Raw genomic sequence first — 20,411 nt, forward strand, 5'->3', positions numbered from 1 at the left:
ATATATTAAATTAATTAATTAAATATTCCAATAAGTCTTTACTCAATTAAATTACGCTGTGACACTTGAGAGCAAAAAATAAAAAAAATTCAAGCAAAAAATTACAATAAATTAAAGTTTAAGAATCAAAATGTTATATACTATATAGTTTGAAAATAAAAAGTTCAGTTTACCCTCTTTTCTTTTTTATGATTGCAAAATAAATACCAATTTCAACTTCTTAGATAAAGTACAATTTTGCTTTTCATCTTTATTTTATATCTAAAAATTTATTTGAAAGCATATGTAACTGCTGCCTTGTTTATATTTTTCAAATTACTCAAAAAATTAATATTATTTAACAGATAGAAGTGCAATCATGCGTCTAAAATGAAATATCATTTGCTACCTACAAGTCAATATGATATCCAACTTATTACCAACCCACACACACTCTTTTATTCACATACAAAGCAAACAGTCACACACATACACACAAACTAAGACACTTATTAATTTAAAACATGCATCATTATGCATCATCTTAGTGGCCTCCTCCAGGCAGCTTCTCCTTGATCTTCTCCATCATGCCCTTCCTCCCCTGGCCGCCTTCCGCCGCAGTCGGCGGTGCAGTCGCAGTCGTCATCAGCGCAGTCGCAGTCGTCGCCGGTGCAGTCGCGGTTGTCCCCGGTGCAGTCTGGCTGACGTAGCGGTGCTCGTCGTCGGTCTTGCGGCCGCCGGGCATCTTCTCCTTGATCTTCTGCTTTATGCCCTTCTTCCTCCGCCCTCCCATACCGTCGTCCTCCGACTGCTCGCAAATTACCAAAAATAAATAAAAAAATTTAAAAATAATAATCTAATACATTTTTTAAACATTTTAAAAATACGAATATAACAAATCAATACAATATATATATATATATATTATATATTATATATATATATATATATATATATATAGTATATATAATATATATTGTGTTCATTTTTATACAGTTTGTAAGTTTTCATTACCCTCTAGTTCCAACATTCTAAATTGTTAAGTTATTCCGGGAACTGAATAAAGATCACATACCGAGCTCGAGCTCGAGCTGGAGCTGCTACCGGAGCGGCGGTGGCCGCGCTCCCTCTCCGGCATCAGCTGCCCGTGGCCGCCGCCCGCGGCAGGCACTCCCCCTTGCGGGTGCGCCGTTCCATAAGGTCCGACGCCGGTCTTCCCGTGAGCACCAGTGGCGGTGCCGGTTGCATTATACGACTCCCGAATCGGATTGCCGTAGGCATCGACCGGAGGACAGGGCTTCGGCCACGGGGCAGGCACTCCCCCCTGCTGGTGCGCCGTCCGGTAAGGTCCGACGCCGGTCGTCCCGTGGGCACCGGTGGCGGCGCCGGTCGCGTTATACGACTCCGGAGTCGGATTGCCGTAGGCATCAGCCGGAGGAGAGGGCTTCAGCTGCCCATGGCCACCGCCCGCAGCCGCCGCTCCCCCCTGCGGGTGCGCCGTCCCGTAAGGTCCGACGCCGGTCGTCCCATAAGCACCGGTGCCGGGGCCGGTCGCATTATACGACTCCGGAATCGGATTTCCGTAGGCGTCGACCGGAGGAGAGGGGTTCAGCTGCCCGTGGCCGCCACCGCCTGTGGCCGCTACTCCCCCCTGCGGGTGCAACGTCCCATAAGGTCCAGCGCCGGTCGTCCCGTGGGCACCGGTGCCGGCACCGGTCGCGTTATACACGTCCGGAATCAGATTGCCGTACGCGTCGACGCGGCGTCCTCCCTGGTGACCGTACTCCGCCATTTTTATTCAAATATATTTTCGCACAAGCGCAACACTTAACAAGAGATCAGCAGTAGTAGTAGCAGCTCACTACACTGCAACTCACACAAGCTGTGTATACAAATGCTGAACACTTTGATGGATAGATATGACGCTTTATGGTGCGTGTTCATGTGCGTATTTATAGAGTTCGTAAAATTGCATTAGAGTCCCTGAACTTTCACATTATTTCATTTAAGTTCCCAAGGTAGCAAGTTCACCAGAGAATTATGCCGTATATTTTTTAAATATTTTTATTATATATTATTCCAATTTTATAGTTTTATGAGCGAAATTTTGTTTTTCTTGTGTAAATATTAGAACATTGGATTGAAATGTGAGATGAATGAATTAACTAGGATGAAAATTTAAATGACATAATATTTGAAAGTTTTGAAACTAAATTGTTGCTTGATTCAAAACAGGTTGACGTACACAAAAGTTCAGGGACTTTTCTGCAAATTACCTTTATTTAAAAAAAAAAATTTTACTGGGGTCGGTGCGGATGGGGGAAAGGGTGATGGGCACGTGTGAGCCTAATGCGTTGGTGCACGTACGAGGGGGTGACACGTGCGGGACTGAGTCACCTACGTAAGGGTAATATTTTTTTATTTTTCTTTTTTTGGTATTAATTAGTTGTAGTATTGTATGTGTCAGCGATTTGGATAAGGCATCGGACACTCTAGTTGCCGCGTAGTACTCAAAGGTACCGTTTAGTTCGGGTATAAACAAGAACTAGCTATTACAGGGATAAGTACAAGTATGAGGATAAGAAAAAAAGTGTTTGGATGAAAATTGGGTTGTTCTCGGGGATAAGAATAATTTTAAATAGTTTTGTATAGAAAATGAAGGTGTTGGTGGGGATAATCGAAAATTACTATTCTCGGATAAAAAATTAACGTTTTGGTATAAAAGGGGGGATAAGGGCCTATTTCTATCCCTCCCTATTCCCTAACCAAACGGTGCCAAAAAGAGGCAAAAAAAAGTAAAATAAAATAAAATAAAATATTAATTAACTTTTTTGGGAAGCGTATAAGCCAAAATTGCATAGAATCGAGCCATGTGTAATCTTCAAGGCGTTAAATTAAGATGGATAATAATATGATAATTTCTATGTAAAGAATATGTTTCCACATCTCAATAAATTATTTTATATATATATATATATATATATATATATATATATATATATATATATATATATTAGTACTTAGNAAAAGCAGTGTTGTGATAGAGGATTAATTTTAAGTAACAATTAATAGAACAGGTGGTTTGGAGGGAAAAGGTGAGGAGAGAATCTGATGTTTTGTTTGCATGTGAAAGGTGGTGGATTTGATACAGAGTTGTGAGTACATATCCCACTACCAAAGCCATATTATAATAAGGAGAATATATATATATATATATATATATATATATATATATATATATATATATATATATATATATATATATATATAGTAGAGCTATTATATTTTCAGAAGCAAAAGGGACTTCGTGCGTTCAAATTTTTGCATCCCTTTAATCATTACCAACTCTTAGGGCTTGTTTGGTTAAAGGGTGGAATTGGAATGGATAATGGAATGGAAACGAATTGGAATGATAATTAGAATGATCCACTCTCTTAAGACGTTTGGTTTATTTGTGGATTGGGAATTGGAATGAGTTATTCACATTTTATTGTTTGGTTCGTATAAACTAAAAAAATTATAGGATACTATAATACTAATTTTACTCTCAAATATAAATTTATATTATTTAAAATTTATGAAAAATATAATACTATTAATAAGTTTTCCAAAAAAAATATCAAATTTATTTTTAAAAATTTTTATTGATGTGGGTTAGGGATAGGGTTTTAAGAGAGAATAGATTTTTTTTTTTTTTTGATGGGAAAGAGGTGAAGAGAAGGAGGGTGAGACAGTCAAATGGGCTTCGAAAATTTAGTGAGCTTCCGGAATAAAATCTCAATTCAGGCAAGAAGACCGGAATCAAGTTGAAGGCTAATGGGCTATTCCCATTCCAGTCCGAAATAGGAATCCCAAACCGATTCATGCGAACCAAACAAAATTAATCGGATTTGATCAAACCGATTTTCCATTCCATATCCAAAATGGATGAACCAAACAAGCCCTTAGATTAATACTATTACACTGGGGGACAACTCAATGTTAAGGGGCCACTATCATCTCGACCACACAACCCTTGATCCAATAGCTAAAAAGTCGGAAGTATTAACTCCCTTAGACTTTTGATAGAACAGTATCTCTACAATATAGGCCGCTGTAAATATAGTAAATTACAAATATATCCCTATAAAATTCAACTTTTATATATTGTTCGTGTAAAAGTTTCAATATTTTTAAGTATGTCTCTCTAGTTTGTTACTGTTAGATAACTGTTTATATTTTAATAGCAGATAAGTGAAATGTCAATTTTGCCATCACAAATAAAATTCAATTTTGCCATGTGGTTTTAATTTTGTATCAAGTTAGGTTTTTAAACCACAGGGTACTAAAGTGATAAAATGCAAAACTATAGGGTACTAACTTGATACACTTTAAACCACAAGGTACTAAAGTGATAAACCACAGGGTACTAATTAACTTGATATATTTTAAACCACAGAGTACTAAAATGAAAAAAAATAAAACCACAAGGGGGGTGTTTGAAGTTTTCTCATATATTTTATGAACTGTATATTTATTAACTATATTTTATTATATTTGTATTTCAATTTTGCTGACCATTGAGTGAAATTTTGTTTCTCTTGAGTAAATATTAGAACTTTGGATTGAAATGCGAGATGAATGAATTAAGTAGGATGAAAATTTAAATAAATTAATTCTTGAAAGTTTTGAAACTAAATTATTGCTTGATTCAAGCAGGTTGACAAACAAAAAAATTCAGGGACTTTTCTGCAAATTACCATTATTTTAATAAAAGTCTTTTTTAATGGGGGGCGGTGAGGGAGGGGGGAAAGAGAGATGGGCACGTGTGAGCCTATGCGTCGGTGCACGTACGAGGTGGTGACACGTGTGGGAATGAGTCACCAATGTTAGGGTAATATTTTTTTTTTTTTTATTTTTCTTGTTTTGGTATTAATAATTAGTTGGAGAATTGCATGTGTCAGCGTTTTGGATAAGGCATAGGACACTCTAGTTGCCATGTAGTAGTCAAAAGTAAAAAAAAAAAAAAAAAAAAAAGAGGGGGAAAAAGAAAATTTCCCAAAATTGCCATAAAATCGAGCCATGTGTAATATTCAAGGCATTAAATTAAAGATGGATGCTATAATTTCTATGTAAATTATATTTGAATGCCTGAATAAATTATTTAATAATAATTAATTTATATATTTTAAAATTTTGTATTTCAGATCTAAATTATAAGAAGTATGATATTATAGGTCTTAAATTTTAGTTTATAGTAATTTCTCGCTAGAACTTTTTAGATTATTGCAATCAAAATTCATATTGAATCGTTAGAATTAACTATTAATTTCAAAAATTCGAAGTATGAAAAAGATGCCATCTTGATCTTAAATTCAAAAATGCTATCATCAAATTCTAAACATTGTTAAATTTTTATTGTTTATTTTGATATGATGTACTAAATAAACGATATCGAAAAAATTAAATTTTATTCTTAAGAACTTCATATACTCTAAATCATATTTAACGGTATAAACCATTAATTTGAACATCCTAAAACTGAAAAAACGACTATAGTATCAAGGCTTCGGTATTATAGATAGTATAATACAAGAATTGAAGTACTGTGGAATGGAGTCATGTCGGAAACTTGCTGGCACGGTACGACATGATGCGCGCCAGATTATGCCGATGTGTGCCAATCACAAATAATATAAATATGCCGACATATAATGGCATGAACTATTTTTTTTTTTTAGTAACAAAATATTCCAACCTTTTATTATATATTTTTATCAAATATTTTAAATCTTATTGAGAAAATTATTTATTAGTTTAAAAAGTAGAGGGTTTTGAGTTATACTATCAGTTTAAGACTGTATCGTGTCAATATTTTATTGACACGATACGGTACGGTGGACACAGCCCATGCCGATGGGTACTTAAATACTTGGTGTATATATATATACTATATACACTATCGATAGTACTAAGCGCATGGTGTTATTGAATTTTTCGCTGTTAGATCAATCCCTTTGATCATTTTCACCCGTTAAATCATTCTATTCAACTAACCTTCCATTCAACCCCGGGGACCATTATTATCCTGATCGGGGATCACTATCATCCTAACCGCACATCCTTAATTTCATCCAAGAGGAAAACCTAAAAGCGCACCAATGACATGGTACTATTAATAGTACAGAAGCCTAACTCTATATATATATATATGTGTTCCTCTAGGGTTGAGAGGATAGTTGGCTAAATAATATAATCCAACAAGTGGAATTGGTCAAAGGGGTTGATCTAATAGTTGAAAATTCGATAAAACAAAGTATTTAGTACTATCGATAGTATAGTAACTGTCTCCCCCCCTTCTCCATATATATATGTTGCTTTTAAAAGCACGATGTCCTCCGTTTTATCAAGTCATTTTCACTATTAGGATTTTCGAATTAACGATCGGCACTATTAGACTTGATCTAAAGTATTTGAACTACTTAAAAAATTAATTTTACGATTTTTTTATATCATTGATCTAGTGATCGGAAATACACAAAATCAATAATTTTGATGATTATAATAAGCCGTTTGTAAGTTTAAAGGTATAAAAATATTTAAATTACGTGAAATTTTGATAGAAACTTTCTTATCTATATAAAACAAAGTGAGTAGTTTGATCTAAAATTTTAATATAATATCATCACTTTTTGTGAGATTTTTATTTTCGGCCGTTGATTTTGAGGCTTTTCGATCAATAAATAAATAATATCGAAAAATTACGAAATTTATTTATAGATATTTTAAATAATCTAAATCAAGTCTAACGAAGTCAATCGTAAATTCGAAATTCCTGGCATCAAAAACAACTTAATAACATAAAATTTAACCATACTTTTAAAAACACACAAGCCCAACCCTCTCTCTCTCTCTCTCTCTCTCTCTTTATATATATATATATAGAGAGAGAGAGAGAGAGTTGAACTGGGCTATTATTAGTAGCAAAATCTCATTGTTGCTACCAGTTTTTTAGCTTTTGGATCAACTCTTTTCATTATTTCTAACCCTTGGATTAAATACTATAACCCAGTGGAAACCACTCAACCCTAGGGGGACCACTCAACTCTAATCGACTAATATCATACTGACCCTACAATTTTTCATCCAAGGGTTAAAAACTTGATAGCAAAAAAAGCGTTTTACTATTAATAGTATTCCAGCCTAATTCTATATATATATATATATATATATATATATAATTAGGCTACTATACTATCTATAGTACGGGAGCTCCCGTACTATAGTGTTGTTTTCGATCTTAGAGCGTTCAAATCAATGATCCACACCGTTAAATATAATTTAGGGTATATGAAGTTCTTAGGAATAAAATTTTAGTTCTTTTCGATATCGTTTACTTAGTAAATAAATTATGTCAAAATAGATGGTGGGAATTGAATATTCTTTAAAATTTGAGCATAGGACTTTTAAATTCAAGATCAAGAATGTTAACCTTAATCTATATAGTTTAAAGTATTTTCTATCAAAATTTAAAAAAATTTAGATTCTTCTACACTGTTAAACTCCAAACTCGTCATAATAGCCATTGAAAATTGACAATTTTGAAATGTTTTAATCATAAAGTAAACTATGTTCGAAACAAATTATAAAATTTTATTTTTAAAAAATTAAATATCTAGATCAGTTTTAACGGGTGTGATCATTGATTTGAACGCCCGAAGATCGAAACAACACTATAGTACGGAAGCTCCATACTTAAGATATATATATAATATTATATAATATAATTATATATATATATATATATATATTATATATATTATATATAATATAGAGTGAGGCTACTATGCTATCGGAAGCACGGTGCTTCCGTGCTTCCAGCTCGTTTTCGATGTTGCGACTTTCGAATCGTCGATCGGCTCCGTTAACTGATTAGAGTTTTTAAGTATCTGAAAAATAAATTTATGATTTTACGATATCATTTGCCTAGTGAACGAAGGGGCTCAAAACTCAACGGCCTGAAAATAAAAATCTTACAAAATGTAATATTACGACATTAAAATTTTAAATCAAAGATATTGATCTTGTTTTATATAGTATAAAGAATTTTCTATCAAAATTTAACGTAATTTGGATATTTCTACACCGTTAAACTTGCAAACGATCATACGGCCATTGAAATTTGTTAATTTGAGCCTTTGTTCACTAGGCAAATGATATGTAAAATCATAAATTTTATTTTCTAGTGACTTCAAATACTCTAGATCAAGTTTAATGGAGACGATCGCCGATTCGAAAGTCGCAAACATCGAAATGAGCTGGAAGACGGAAAGGCTCCGTGCTTCCGATAGCCCATAGTAGCCTACTCTTTCTCTCTCTCTCTCTCTCTCTCTATATATATATATTATTATATATAATATATATATTGATATATATTCATAAGTAATTATCATCATTTGCCTAATCCAAGGCCTACATATAAAGAGTCAAAACCAACGAGAAGTGTCTCTTCAAATATGAAGTGATCGAAGCACCTTTTTCATTTAAAATTACATAACTACCTTTAATATGATATAAAAGGTGTCCTTTTATAAATAACTAAAATTTTAAATTAATTAATTAAATAGTCCAACAAGTTATTCGACTACATCACTACAGCTTAATTAGCAATAGTGATACAATTTAGTCAATTAAATTTAAAACTAAAATTTTAAATTAATTAATTAAATAGTCCAATAAATTATTTCCGTATTATTAACCACAATTCCACTACGTCACTACTGCTTAGCAATAGTGATACTATTTAGCCAAATAAATTACGCTGTGAAACTTGATAGCAATATTCAAAAAAATTCAAGCCAAAAATTAGAAATTAATATTTCAGAATCAAAGTATCACACGTTATATAGTTTGAAAACGAAAAGTGCAATTTAACCTTTTATCTTTCAGGAGATTCATTTTATATTCAAAAAATAATTTGAAAGTCGAAAATAGCATGTCCTTTAATATAGACATATGATCATCCATTTCATCTATTCACTATTGCTTATTTTTTAAATAAATAAAAAATATACTAAATAAAATATTTATGTATCTAAATAGCGCTTATGATTAAAAGTTAAATAGGTTTTAGTTAATTATAAGCCTTGTTTGAAAGCATAACTACGTTGTTTAGTATATTTTTTCAAACTACTCAAAAAATGTATAGCATTTGATAGATAGAAGTGCGATCACGCATCTAAAAAAAAGATAGATTTAATTTTGTACAGATTTTTGTAAATATAATGAGTTACAAATATATCCTTACAAAATTCCAACTTTCATATATTGTTATTGCAAAAGTTCAGATATTTTTAAATATGTCCATACCCTTTATATCCAATAAAAAAAATTAATTAATTATAAATAAAATACTTACTTCTAATTAGTTAATGAAATAAATTAACCTTTTTATCTCTTTTTAATTAAGAGTTGAAATTTTTAAAAGAGCATATTTATGATAGCCAAAAAATTATTTAATTATAAAATAAATAATATTTTAACGTTAATAAATCAAGAGACATATTTAAAAACATTACGACTTTTACAGAAATAACATATAAAAATTAAATTTTATAGAAATATATATTTATAATTCGCTATATTTATAGGGAGACCTATTATGAAATTAATCATAAAATAAAATAACATGACTGCGACCTTCAAGTTATTTCATAATAATAAAATAAATTGTCTCCTAGATGAAACATGAGATCCCAAATTAAAGAATTTGTAGAAGCTTCTTAGAAGCAACATACAAGAGTACATAGACCCTCCCACACACTCCTTTATTCTCACAAACACAAAAAAAAAGCAAATACTCTCACAAATTAACACAAACTTAGACACTTCAAAACATGCACTTCAAAACATGCATGCACCATTATTGAAACTTGGATTTTTATGCACAAAAACTTAACTAGTGGCCTCCTCCAGGCAGCTTTTCCTTGATCTTGTCCATCAAGCCCTTCTTCTCGTGCCCGCCTTCTGCCGCCGTCCCCGGCGTCGTCACCGGTGCAGTCTGGCCGGCGTAGCCGTGCTCGTCCTCGGTCTTGTGGCCGCCGGGCATCTTCTCCTTGATCTTCTCCCTTATGCCCTTCTTTCTCCTCCCTCCCATTCCGTCGTCCTCAGACTGCTCGCAAATTACCGAAAAAATTAAAAAAAAAATTAAAAAAATAATTTAATATATTTTTAAAAAAATTTAAAAAATGCCGAATATAACAAATCAAATACAAGTATATTTTGTTCATTTTTATTATATAAGGAATTGGATCTGAATCGATCTTTTCAATCTGTTTCCGATTTGATTTATGGATACGTCAAAATTATAGATACGTTGACTATTCAGTTTGTAAATTTTCGCTATTCTATAATTCCAACATCCTAAAATATTGAGTAATTCTAAGAATGAAAATAAAAATTACATACCGAGCTCGAGCTGGAGCCGCTGCCGGAGCGGCGGTGGCCGCGCTCGGTCCCCGGCATCAGCTGNTAACTAAAATTTTAAATTAATGAATTAAATAGTCCAACAAGTTATTCTCGTATTATATTATTAACCATAATTCCACTACATCACTACTGCTTAATTAGCAATAGTGATACAATTTAGTCAAATTAATTAAATAGTCCAACAAATTATTTCCGTATTATTAACCACAATTCCACTACGTCACTACTGCTTAGCAATAGTGATACTATTTAGCCCAATTAAATTACACTGTGAAACTTGATAGCAATATTCAAAAAAATTCAAGCCAAAAATTAGAAATTAATATTTGAGAATCAAAGTATCACACGTTATATAGTTTGAAAACGAAAAGTGCAATTTAACCTTTTATCTTTCAGGAGATTCATTTTATATTCAAAAAATAATTTGAAAGTCGAAAATAGCATGTCCTTTAATATAGACATATGATCATCCATTTCATCTATTCACTATTGCTTATTTTTTAAATAAATAAAAAATATACTAAATAAAATATTTATGTTTCTAAATAGCGCTTATGATTAAAAGTTAAATGGGTTTTAGTTAATTATAAGCCTTGTTTGAAAGCATAACTACGTTGTTTAGTATATTTTTTCAAACTACTCAAAAAATGTATAGCATTTGATAGATAGAAGTGCGATCACGCATCTAAAAAAAAGATAGATTTAATTTTGTACAGATTTTTGTAAATATAATGAGTTACAAATATATCCTTACAAAATTCCAAAAGTTCAGATATTTTTAAATATGTCCCTATCCTTCGTATCCGTTAAAAAAAATTAGTTAATCATAAGTAAAATACTTATTTCTAATTAGTTAATGAGATAAATTAATATTTTTATCTCTTTTTAATTAAGAGTTGAAATTTTTAAAAGAGCATATTTATGATAGCCAAAAAATTATTTAATTATAAAATAAATAATATTTTAACGTTAATAAATCAAGAGACATATTTAAAAACATTACGACTTTTACAGAAATAACATATAAAAATTAAATTTTATAGAAATATATATTTATAATTCGCTATATTTATAGGGAGACCTATTATGAAATTAATCCTAAAATAAAATAACATCTGCGACCTTCAAGTTATTTCATAATAATAAAATAAATTGTCTCCTAGATGAATCACGAAACATGAGATCCCAAATTAAAGAATTTGTAGAAGCTTCTTAGAAGCAACATACAAGAGTACATAGACCCACCCACACACTCCTTTATTCTCACAAACACAAAAAAAAAAGCAAATACTCTCACAAATTAACACAAACTTAGACAATTCAAAACATGCACTTCAAAACATGCATGCACCATTATTGAAACTTGGATTTTTATGCACAAAAACTTAACTAGTGGCCTCCTCCAGGCAGCTTTTCCTTGATCTTGTCCATCAAGCCCTTCTTCTCGTGCCCGCCTTCTGCCGCCGTCCCCGGCGTCGTCACCGGTGCAGTCTGGCCGGCGTAGCCGTGCTCGTCCTCGGTCTTGTGGCCGCCGGGCATCTTCTCCTTGATCTTCTCCCTTATGCCCTTCTTTCTCCTCCCTCCCATTCCGTCGTCCTCAGACTGCTCGCAAATTACCGAAAAAATTAAAAAAAAAATTAAAAAAAATAATTTAATATATTTTTAAAAAAATTTAAAAAATGCCGAATATAACAAATCAAATACAAGTATATTTTGTTCATTTTTATTATATAAGGAATTGGATCTGAATCTTTTCAATCTGTTTCCGATTTGATTTATGGATACGTCAAAATTATAGATACGTTGACTATTCAGTTTGTAAATTTTCGGTATTCTATAATTCCAACATCCTAAAATATTGAGTAATTCTAAGAATGAAAATAAAAATTACATACCGAGCTCGAGCTGGAGCCGCTGCCGGAGCGGCGGTGGCCGCGCTCGGTCCCCGGCATCAGCTGCCCATGGCCGCCGCCGCCCGCGGCCGCCACTCCCCCCTGTGGGTGCGCCGTCCCGTAAGGTCCGATGCCGGTCGTCCCGTGGGCACCGGTGCCGGCGCCGGTCGCGTAAGGTCCGACGCCGGTCGTCCCGTGGGCACCGGGGCCGGCGCCGGTCGCATTATACACCCCCGGAATTGGATTGCCGTACTCATCGACGCGGCGTCCTCCATGTTGACCGTACTCCGACGACATATTTTTTTTTAAAATATATTTCCGTACAAGTAAGCGCAACGATTAACAAGAAATGTGTAACCTCACTGGATCCACTGATGAATAGATGATGGGTGTGTTGCTTGTTCATGTGCATATTTATAAAGTTCGTAAAATTGCACCAAAGACCCTGATGTCTCGCTCATATTTCAACTTGCTCCCTGAGGTGTGTTTATTAAATATTTTTAATTATATATTATTCTCATCCTAGTAATATCCTTCGGTCCATTGGGTGAAAGTTTTGCTTTTTTGAGTAAAAAAATTAGAGCTTTGGATTGAAATGTGAGATGAATGAATTAAACTACGAACGATTATTTTTAATCTAGGACAAAAATTTTAAATGAAATAATGTTTGAGATTTTGAGGACTAAATTGTTGGTTTATTTAAAACAAATTGAGGACTAACATGAAAGATGACTCAAAGTTTAGGGACTGTCCTGCTAATTACCTTTATTTTAAAAGAAAATATTAATGGGGATGGGGTCCGTGATGGGAGAAGGGCACGTGTGAGCTCATGCGTGGTTGCACGTGCGAGCTGGTGACACGTGTTTGACAGAGTCACCTACGAAGGGGTAATATTTTTTTTTCTTTTTTCTATTTTTGGTATTAATTAGTTGTAGTATTGAATGCGTCAGCGTTTCGCATTGGGCATAAAACACTCTTGTGTTAAAAAAATAAAAATAAAAATAAAAAATAGAAGAAGCCAAAATTGCATGGAATCGAGCCACGTGTAATCTTCAAAGCATTAAATTACGGTGGATGCGAATAATTCTGAGACAAATATCTTATTCAGTAATAATTTATATATTTTAAATATTTTTATTTATTTATTTTTTTTAGAGAGATAGATAACACGCTACCCATTTTATTTATTTCATTTAGAAATAAATTTAGTCGGACTAGGATTCGAACTTGGGTCTCGAATATCAACCACCAAGTCCTTTGCCACTTGCTCTAGGGACAGCTGATAAATATTTTTATTTATTAAAATGTACTTTCGATTTTAAAATTATTAGGGGTGTGACGCTGCAGCTTTTGGACTTTTATTTGTAGAAATCAAATTCATATTACATCGTTGGCGATTAAGATTATAGCAGTTCTTGTATTTTTAAATTTCTAATTGTTTATCAAATTTTATAGATGATTTTGATTAATCTCTCATTTCTCATCTTTCTTTCCAATTTTTTTTTTTCTTTTCGAATTTCTTCTCAATTTCACTTCTCCCTCTTACCTTTCCCACCACCATCACCTCCACCCCAACCATCTGCTCGCCCAACCCCGCAGCCAGTGTCATCCGAGATGGCTGCTGTCATCGCTATATATATATATATAGAGAGAGAGAGAGAGAGAGTAAGGCTAGTTACTGTATTATTAGGAGCATAGTAGTCTTTATACTACTAAGTTTTTAATTTTTCATCAATTTCGATAGGTGATTAGGATGAGAGTGAGAAGAAAAATTCACAAAAAAATCAAAGAGAAGAGAAATTGAGACATTCAATTTCTTTCTAATTTCTTTTCTCTTTTTAACCCCAACCACTCATCAAAATTGATGAAGAATTAGAAACTTAGGATCACACGGGCTGCTATGCTTCTAGTAATATAATAGCCCTTCTCTATATAGTAGCCAATGCGCTGCCAAGTTCTTAACCATCCTAATAAGACAATAGCTCTACTCTATATAGCAGCACGTGTGCTTCTAACTTTCTAACCATCCAAGTACAGTAGTTCGTATGCTCCTAAATTACTAACCATCCATCAATTTTGATGGGCAGTTAGGTTGGGAGAGAGAAGAAAATTTGGAAAAAAAAAAAAATTGAATATCTCAATTTCTTTTCTTTTTGAATTTCTTATTCATTTTTTTTTCTCTCTCACTCCTTAACCGCCCATCAAAACTGATGAACAGTTAGGAACTTAGAGCACACGGACTGCTATATAGAGTAGGGCTATACACAGTAGCCCGTGTGCTCCTAAGTTCCTAACTCTCCATCAATTTTGATGGATACATCAATTTTGATGGATGCTTAGGGTGAGAGAAAGAAGAGAAATTATGAAGAAATTGGATGACTCAATTTCTCTTTTTTTAATTTTTTTTTTTTTTTTTTCGCTCTCTCAGCCTAATCACCTATCAAAATTGATAGATAGTTAAAAAATTTAGAAGCATAAAGGACGTTGTGTTCCTAATATTACGGACTATATATATATATATATATATATATATATATATATATATATATATATATATATATATATATATATATAAATATATAGTAGTCTTCAGTGGTCTCCTAGGGCTGAGTGGGTGGTTCGTTGAATAGTATGATTTAGCAAGTAAAAAGGGTCAAAGGGGACAGATCTAACAGAGAAAAACTTGATAGCTCCAAGCATTTAGTATTATCGATAGTATAGTAGTTAGATTATATAACTAGTAGGTCTAGTGTGCTATTAGGAGCACAAAACCCTCCGTTCTTCTAAACCGTTTTCGATAATATAACTTTCAAATCGACAATTGATATAATTAGACTTTAAAATATTTGAAGTATCTGAAAAATAAATTTTGTGATTTTTTTATATAATTTACATAATGAGTGAAGAGGTCCAAAATCATTAAATTTAATAATGATCGTGATGAGTCTGTTTAACAGTGTAGAAATATTCAAATCATGTAAAATTTTGAAAGTAAATTCTTTATACTATATTAAACAAGATCAATATATTTGATCTAATATTTTAGTGTCATAACATTACTTTTTGTGAGATTTTTATTTTCGATCGTTGATTTTAATTGAATTCTTTCAATCACTAGATAAATATTATCGAAAAACTCAAAATTTATTTTTAAATATTTCAAATTCTCTAAATTAAGTGTAACGGAGCTGATCGTCGATTCGAAAGCCCAACATTAAAAATAATTTGATAGCATGAAAGTTACCGCACATCTAACTCATACATATTGAGATAGTAATTACTATCAATTCTCTTTTAGACACTCTCATTTGCCTAATCCAAGGTGTTTATATTGAGAGTGAAAAGCAATGTGAAGTATCTCTTCAAATATAAAAAGAAGCAATTTTTCATTTGAAATCTGTTATATATAAAAATATTTAAATACCGTTGACGACGGTTGTTTCACATGGTATCAGAGCAGGAGGTCCTAAATTCGAGTCACGCCGGGTTTCTAACATATTAATTTTCTCCCATTTAATTCAAGCCCACGTTATGGGCCGATTAAAAAGTCTCGAGCCTAGACGTGAGGGGGAGTGTTAAATATAAAAATATTTAAACATCGTTCTCTAATAGCTTAAGCTTTTAGAGTACAACGGTTGTTTTATAAAATCACATAACTATTTTTAATATAAAAGGAAGTGCACTTTTATAAGTAATTAAAATTTTGAATTACTTAATTAAATGTTTTAATAAATCATTCTCGTATTTTTAACCATAATTCTACTCCATCACTGCTGCTTAACAAAAATGTTATTTTCTAGTCAATTAAATTACGCTCTAAAACTTAATGGCGAGATCATGAGTTCAAATTTTCACCAAGCAATTCAATGAAATTAATAAATCTCATATTAAAATTCAATAAGTAAAATTTTTATCACTTACCACATCTCTTCATTCCATATAACTTTCATATCCATCCACGTTCAAAAAAATAAAAAATTAAAAATTAAAAAAAAATTAAAAAAATAAAAAAAATAAAAACCACTTAGATAATTCCCAAAGGCCTATCTAATAGATGTCACACAATTATTTTCATCATAATATCAGGGTGAGATAAATACATTATACACCATTCCTAGTAGACACGTACAAGCACTTGGTGCACGAGTTCTTGCATTAGTGTAACACACACAATTATTTTCCTCAAAGCATATATNTGGCCTCCTCCAGGCAGCTTCTCCTTGATCTTCTCCATCATGCCCTTCCTCCCCTGGCAGCCTTCTGCAGCAGTCGGCGGCGCAGTCGCCGTCGTCATCGGTGCAGTCTGGCCGGCGTAGCGGTGCTCGTCGTCAGCTGTCTTGTGGCCGCCGGGCATCTTCTCCTTGATCTTCTCCTTCATGCCCTTCTTCCTCCTCCCTTCCATCCCGTCGTCCTCCGACTGCTCGCAAATTACACAAAAAAAGAATATAAAAAAAAAAAAAATCTAATACATTTTTAAAAAATTTAAAAATACCGAATATAACAAATCAAATACAAAATTTTTTTGGTTCATTTTTATTCTATATAAGAAATTATATCTGAATCTTTTCGGCCTGTGTGTCCGATTTTGATTTATAGATACATTGGTTATTCAGTTTGTAAGTTTCCACTATTCTATAATTCCAAAATTCTAAAATATTGAGCTATTCTAAGAACAGAAATAAATTTCAATATTTCAATTACATACCGAGCTCGAGCTCGAGCTGCTGCCGGAGCGGCGGTGGCCGCGCTCTCTTCCCGGCATCAGCTGCCCGTGGCCGCCGCCGCCCGCAGCCCCTGCCACTCCCCCCTGCGGGTGCGCCGTCCCGTAAGGTCCGACGCCGGTCGTCCCGTGGGCACCGGTGGCGGTGCCGGTCGTGTTATACGACTCCGGAATCGGATTGCCGTAGGCGTCGACGCGGCGTCCTCCGTGGTGACCGTACTCCGCCATTTTTCTTAAATATATTTCCGTCCAAGCGCAACACTTAATAAGAAATCAGTAGCAGTAGCTCACTACACTGCAACTCACACAAAGCTGTGTATACAAATGCTGAACACTTATACGGTTAGAAGATGCTTATGGTGCTCGTTCATGCGCATATTTATAGAGTTCGTAAAATTGCACTAGACTCCCTGAAGGTTCACTCAATTTCATTTTGCTTCCTCATGTGTGTTTATTAAATATTTTTATTTTATATATATATATATATATAGAGTAGGACTTCCGTACTTTCAAAAGTACGGAAGTTTCCGTGTTTATAAGTTGTTTTCAATGATAGGACATCCGATTCGACGATCGGCTCTGTTAGGCATAATCTACGGTATTAGAACTATCCAGAAACCAAATTTCATAATTTTTCGACATCATTTACCAAGCGATCAAAGGGTCTTAAAAATGACTATTTTAACGGCCGATGTGGCACGTTTTTAAGTTCAACGGTGTAGAAGTATCCAAATTATATGAAACTTTAATAGAAAATTCTACTTAACATTAAGAGCAAGAATAATACTTCCGATTTAAAATTTGAGTCTTTTATCACTGTTTTTTATAAGATTTTTATTTTCAGCCGTTCATTTTGAGACTACTCATTCACTAGACAAACGAAATCAAAAAATTATGAAATTTGGTTTCTAAATAGTTTCAATAGTATAGATCATGTCTAACGGAACCGATCGCCGAATTGGATATCCCATCATCGAAAACAACTTACAAGTACGAAGACCTCCGTACTTTCGAAAGCATAGAAGCCTAGCTATATATATATATATATATATATNATATATATGTATTATTCAAAATCTACGGTCCATTGAGTGAAAATTTTTTTTTTTTCTGAGTAAAAATTAGACCTCTGGATTGAAATATGAGATGAATGATTAGCTGGGATGAAAATTTAAATGAAAAAATAATATTTGAACGATTTGGAACTAAATTGATGATTCATTTAAAAAAGTTTGAGGACTAAAATGAATGACGGCTCAAAGTTCAGGGACTTTAAAGCAATTTACCTTCATTTTAAAAGTTTTTTTTTTTATGGGGTCGGTGAGCGAGGGGGTGGGGGAGGGAGATGGGCACGTGTGAGCTCATGCGTGGGTGCACGTGCGAGGGGGTGACACGTCTTGGACTGAGTCACCTATGCAGGGGTAATTTTTTTTTATTTTTTATTATTCTTTCGGAAAAGGATTGAAGCCAAAATTGCATAGAATCGAGCCACGTGTAATCTTCTGAAGGCATTAAATTACGGTGGATACGACAATTTTTATGTAAATGATAAATTATTCTGTAATAGTTATTTACTTTAAATTTTTTAGGCTTTTTTCATAAAAAATCCACTTATTTTGGATTTTTGTAAAACCGGGCCACCTTTTTCATTTTTGCAGATTCGGTCCATTTTTTTAGCAAACTGACCAAAATACCCTTATATATTTTTCTCTCTCCTCTTTTTTTTCTCTCTCCTTTCTTCGATCCCGTCATCGCAGACCCCCAGCCCTAGACCGACTCCCCCTTTCCTCCTCGCCTCCTCGTCCTCGGCCCCACCCCTACCGCCTCCGCCGCGGCCGCCGCCAACGTAGGAGGAGCGACGGCGTTGGTGGAGGAGAATGAGCGACTGCGGCGGAGCAACGCGGCGGTGGTGGCGGAGCTGGCCCCGAGCTTCGCGGCTTTTCCGCTCGTCGCAGCCCGCGGCTTGCGCGGCCTCGTCGACCAGCGCAGGTCGGTGGCCGCCAAGCCCGAGCTCAACAGCGCGAGCACCACCTCGAGCAGCTCCCTCACCATCGCCGACGAGCTTTCGACACCACCGCCGCGAGATGGGGCTGCTGGGGCTGTCCCTGTACGCCGACTCCGCCGAGCACTGCGGCGGTTGTAAAACGTCTCCTCGTCCGACGACCGCCATCGGAGCCGCCGCGCGCCGCCGAGGCGGCGGCGAAGGGCGCCCCCGTCAACGGAGATTAAGGGAGTCGAGGTCCTCCGCAGGAGAAGAAGAAAAAATGAAAAAGAAGAAGAAAATGAAAAGACCCACGCGTGTTCTTCTCGTCGGCAAATGGTGTAATAGTGTAATGGTGTAATGGCGTAAATGGTGTAATGGTGTAATGGTAATGATGTAATGGTGTAATAGTAATAGTGTAATAGTGAATGGTAATGGTGTAATGGTGTAGTGTAATTGGTGTAATGTGATTCTATCGCTTTTTTTTTTTTTCTCGCCGCGCTCGCCGTTCTCCTTCGAATCCTCCTGCGCCGTCCCCTCACCGTCGCGTTCCTGAACCGCACCTCCTCGCTCCCCCGGCGACCCGCACCCCTCGACGGCCCCCCACGGCCGCTCCACGCCGGCCGGCGGGGGTCGCTCGCGGCAGCAGAGGAGCGCCGTGGGGGCCGTCGAGGGGTGCGGGTCGCGGGGCAGCGAGGAGGGTGCGGTTCGGGAACGCGACGTGATGGGGACGGCAGGAGGATTCGAGGGAGAACGGCGGGCGCGGCGAGAAAAAAAAAAAGATCGCGCCGGCCGGCGCGCGAGGAGCGTCGTGGGGGCCGTCGAGGGGTGCGGGTCGCCGGGGAGCGAGGAGGGTGCGGTTCGGGAACACGACGGTGATGGAGACGGGCGCAGGAGATTCGAGAGAACCAGGCGGGCCCCGCGCCAAGAAAATATTCATGTATTTAAATAGCGCTGATAAAAGTGAAATCAAGTGTCTAAAATGAAATAGTTGTGATCTTCAAGTCATTTTATTAAAATAAAATAAATCATATGTTATTTCAAATTATGAATGCCAAGATCTTTTAATGAACAAACATCAAACTCCGTGCTTTCAATCACAACAGAAAATATTCACACCGAATAAGTACGCGAAGCATGCCTTAGGTATAAAACTAGATCGACCTTTTAGGTAACATCGCATTAGAGCATAACCCCTTCGGTTCTGTGAGGTCGTGAGTTCAAATCCCCACTATGCATATGCAATGGGATAAATCTCATATTAAAATTCAATGGGTTAAATTTTCATCACTTACCGTACCTGTCCATTTCATATATCTTTCATATCCATCATGCACGTCAGTAGAAACCACTTAAATAATTCACAGAGGTC

General features: G+C 35.0%; 3 protein-coding genes across 3 annotated transcripts in view; all 3 read right to left on the reverse strand.

Annotated features, from left to right (window-relative positions):
- The window catches only part of LOC109717518 (cold-shock protein CS120-like), a 5,964-nt gene extending 4,182 nt beyond the window's left edge, over positions 1-1,782 (reverse strand). The window contains exons 1-2 of the mRNA XM_020243360.1: positions 1,055-1,782; positions 532-787 (exon numbers count right to left, since the gene is read on the reverse strand). Of these exons, the coding sequence (XP_020098949.1) occupies positions 532-787; positions 1,055-1,771 (973 nt within the window). The 5' untranslated portion in view covers positions 1,772-1,782. The remainder of the gene's footprint in view (positions 1-531; positions 788-1,054) is intronic.
- LOC109717207 (desiccation-related protein clone PCC6-19-like) lies at positions 9,638-10,482 on the reverse strand. The gene is made up of 2 exons (XM_020242878.1): positions 10,426-10,482; positions 9,638-10,129 (listed from the first exon to the last, which is right to left on the reverse strand). Exons 1-2 carry the CDS (start codon positions 10,480-10,482, stop codon positions 9,917-9,919), a joined length of 270 nt encoding a protein of 89 aa, XP_020098467.1. The 3' UTR covers positions 9,638-9,916.
- On the reverse strand, positions 11,611-17,286 carry LOC109717519 (cold shock protein CS66-like). Its single transcript, XM_020243361.1, has 4 exons — positions 17,044-17,286; positions 16,510-16,755; positions 12,342-12,677; positions 11,611-12,048 (listed from the first exon to the last, which is right to left on the reverse strand). Exons 1-4 carry the CDS (start codon positions 17,284-17,286, stop codon positions 11,836-11,838), a joined length of 1,038 nt encoding a protein of 345 aa, XP_020098950.1. The 3' UTR covers positions 11,611-11,835.

The sequence above is a fragment of the Ananas comosus genome, linkage group 11 (assembly GCF_001540865.1).
Source record: "Ananas comosus cultivar F153 linkage group 11, ASM154086v1, whole genome shotgun sequence".
Lineage (NCBI taxonomy): Eukaryota > Viridiplantae > Streptophyta > Magnoliopsida > Poales > Bromeliaceae > Ananas > Ananas comosus.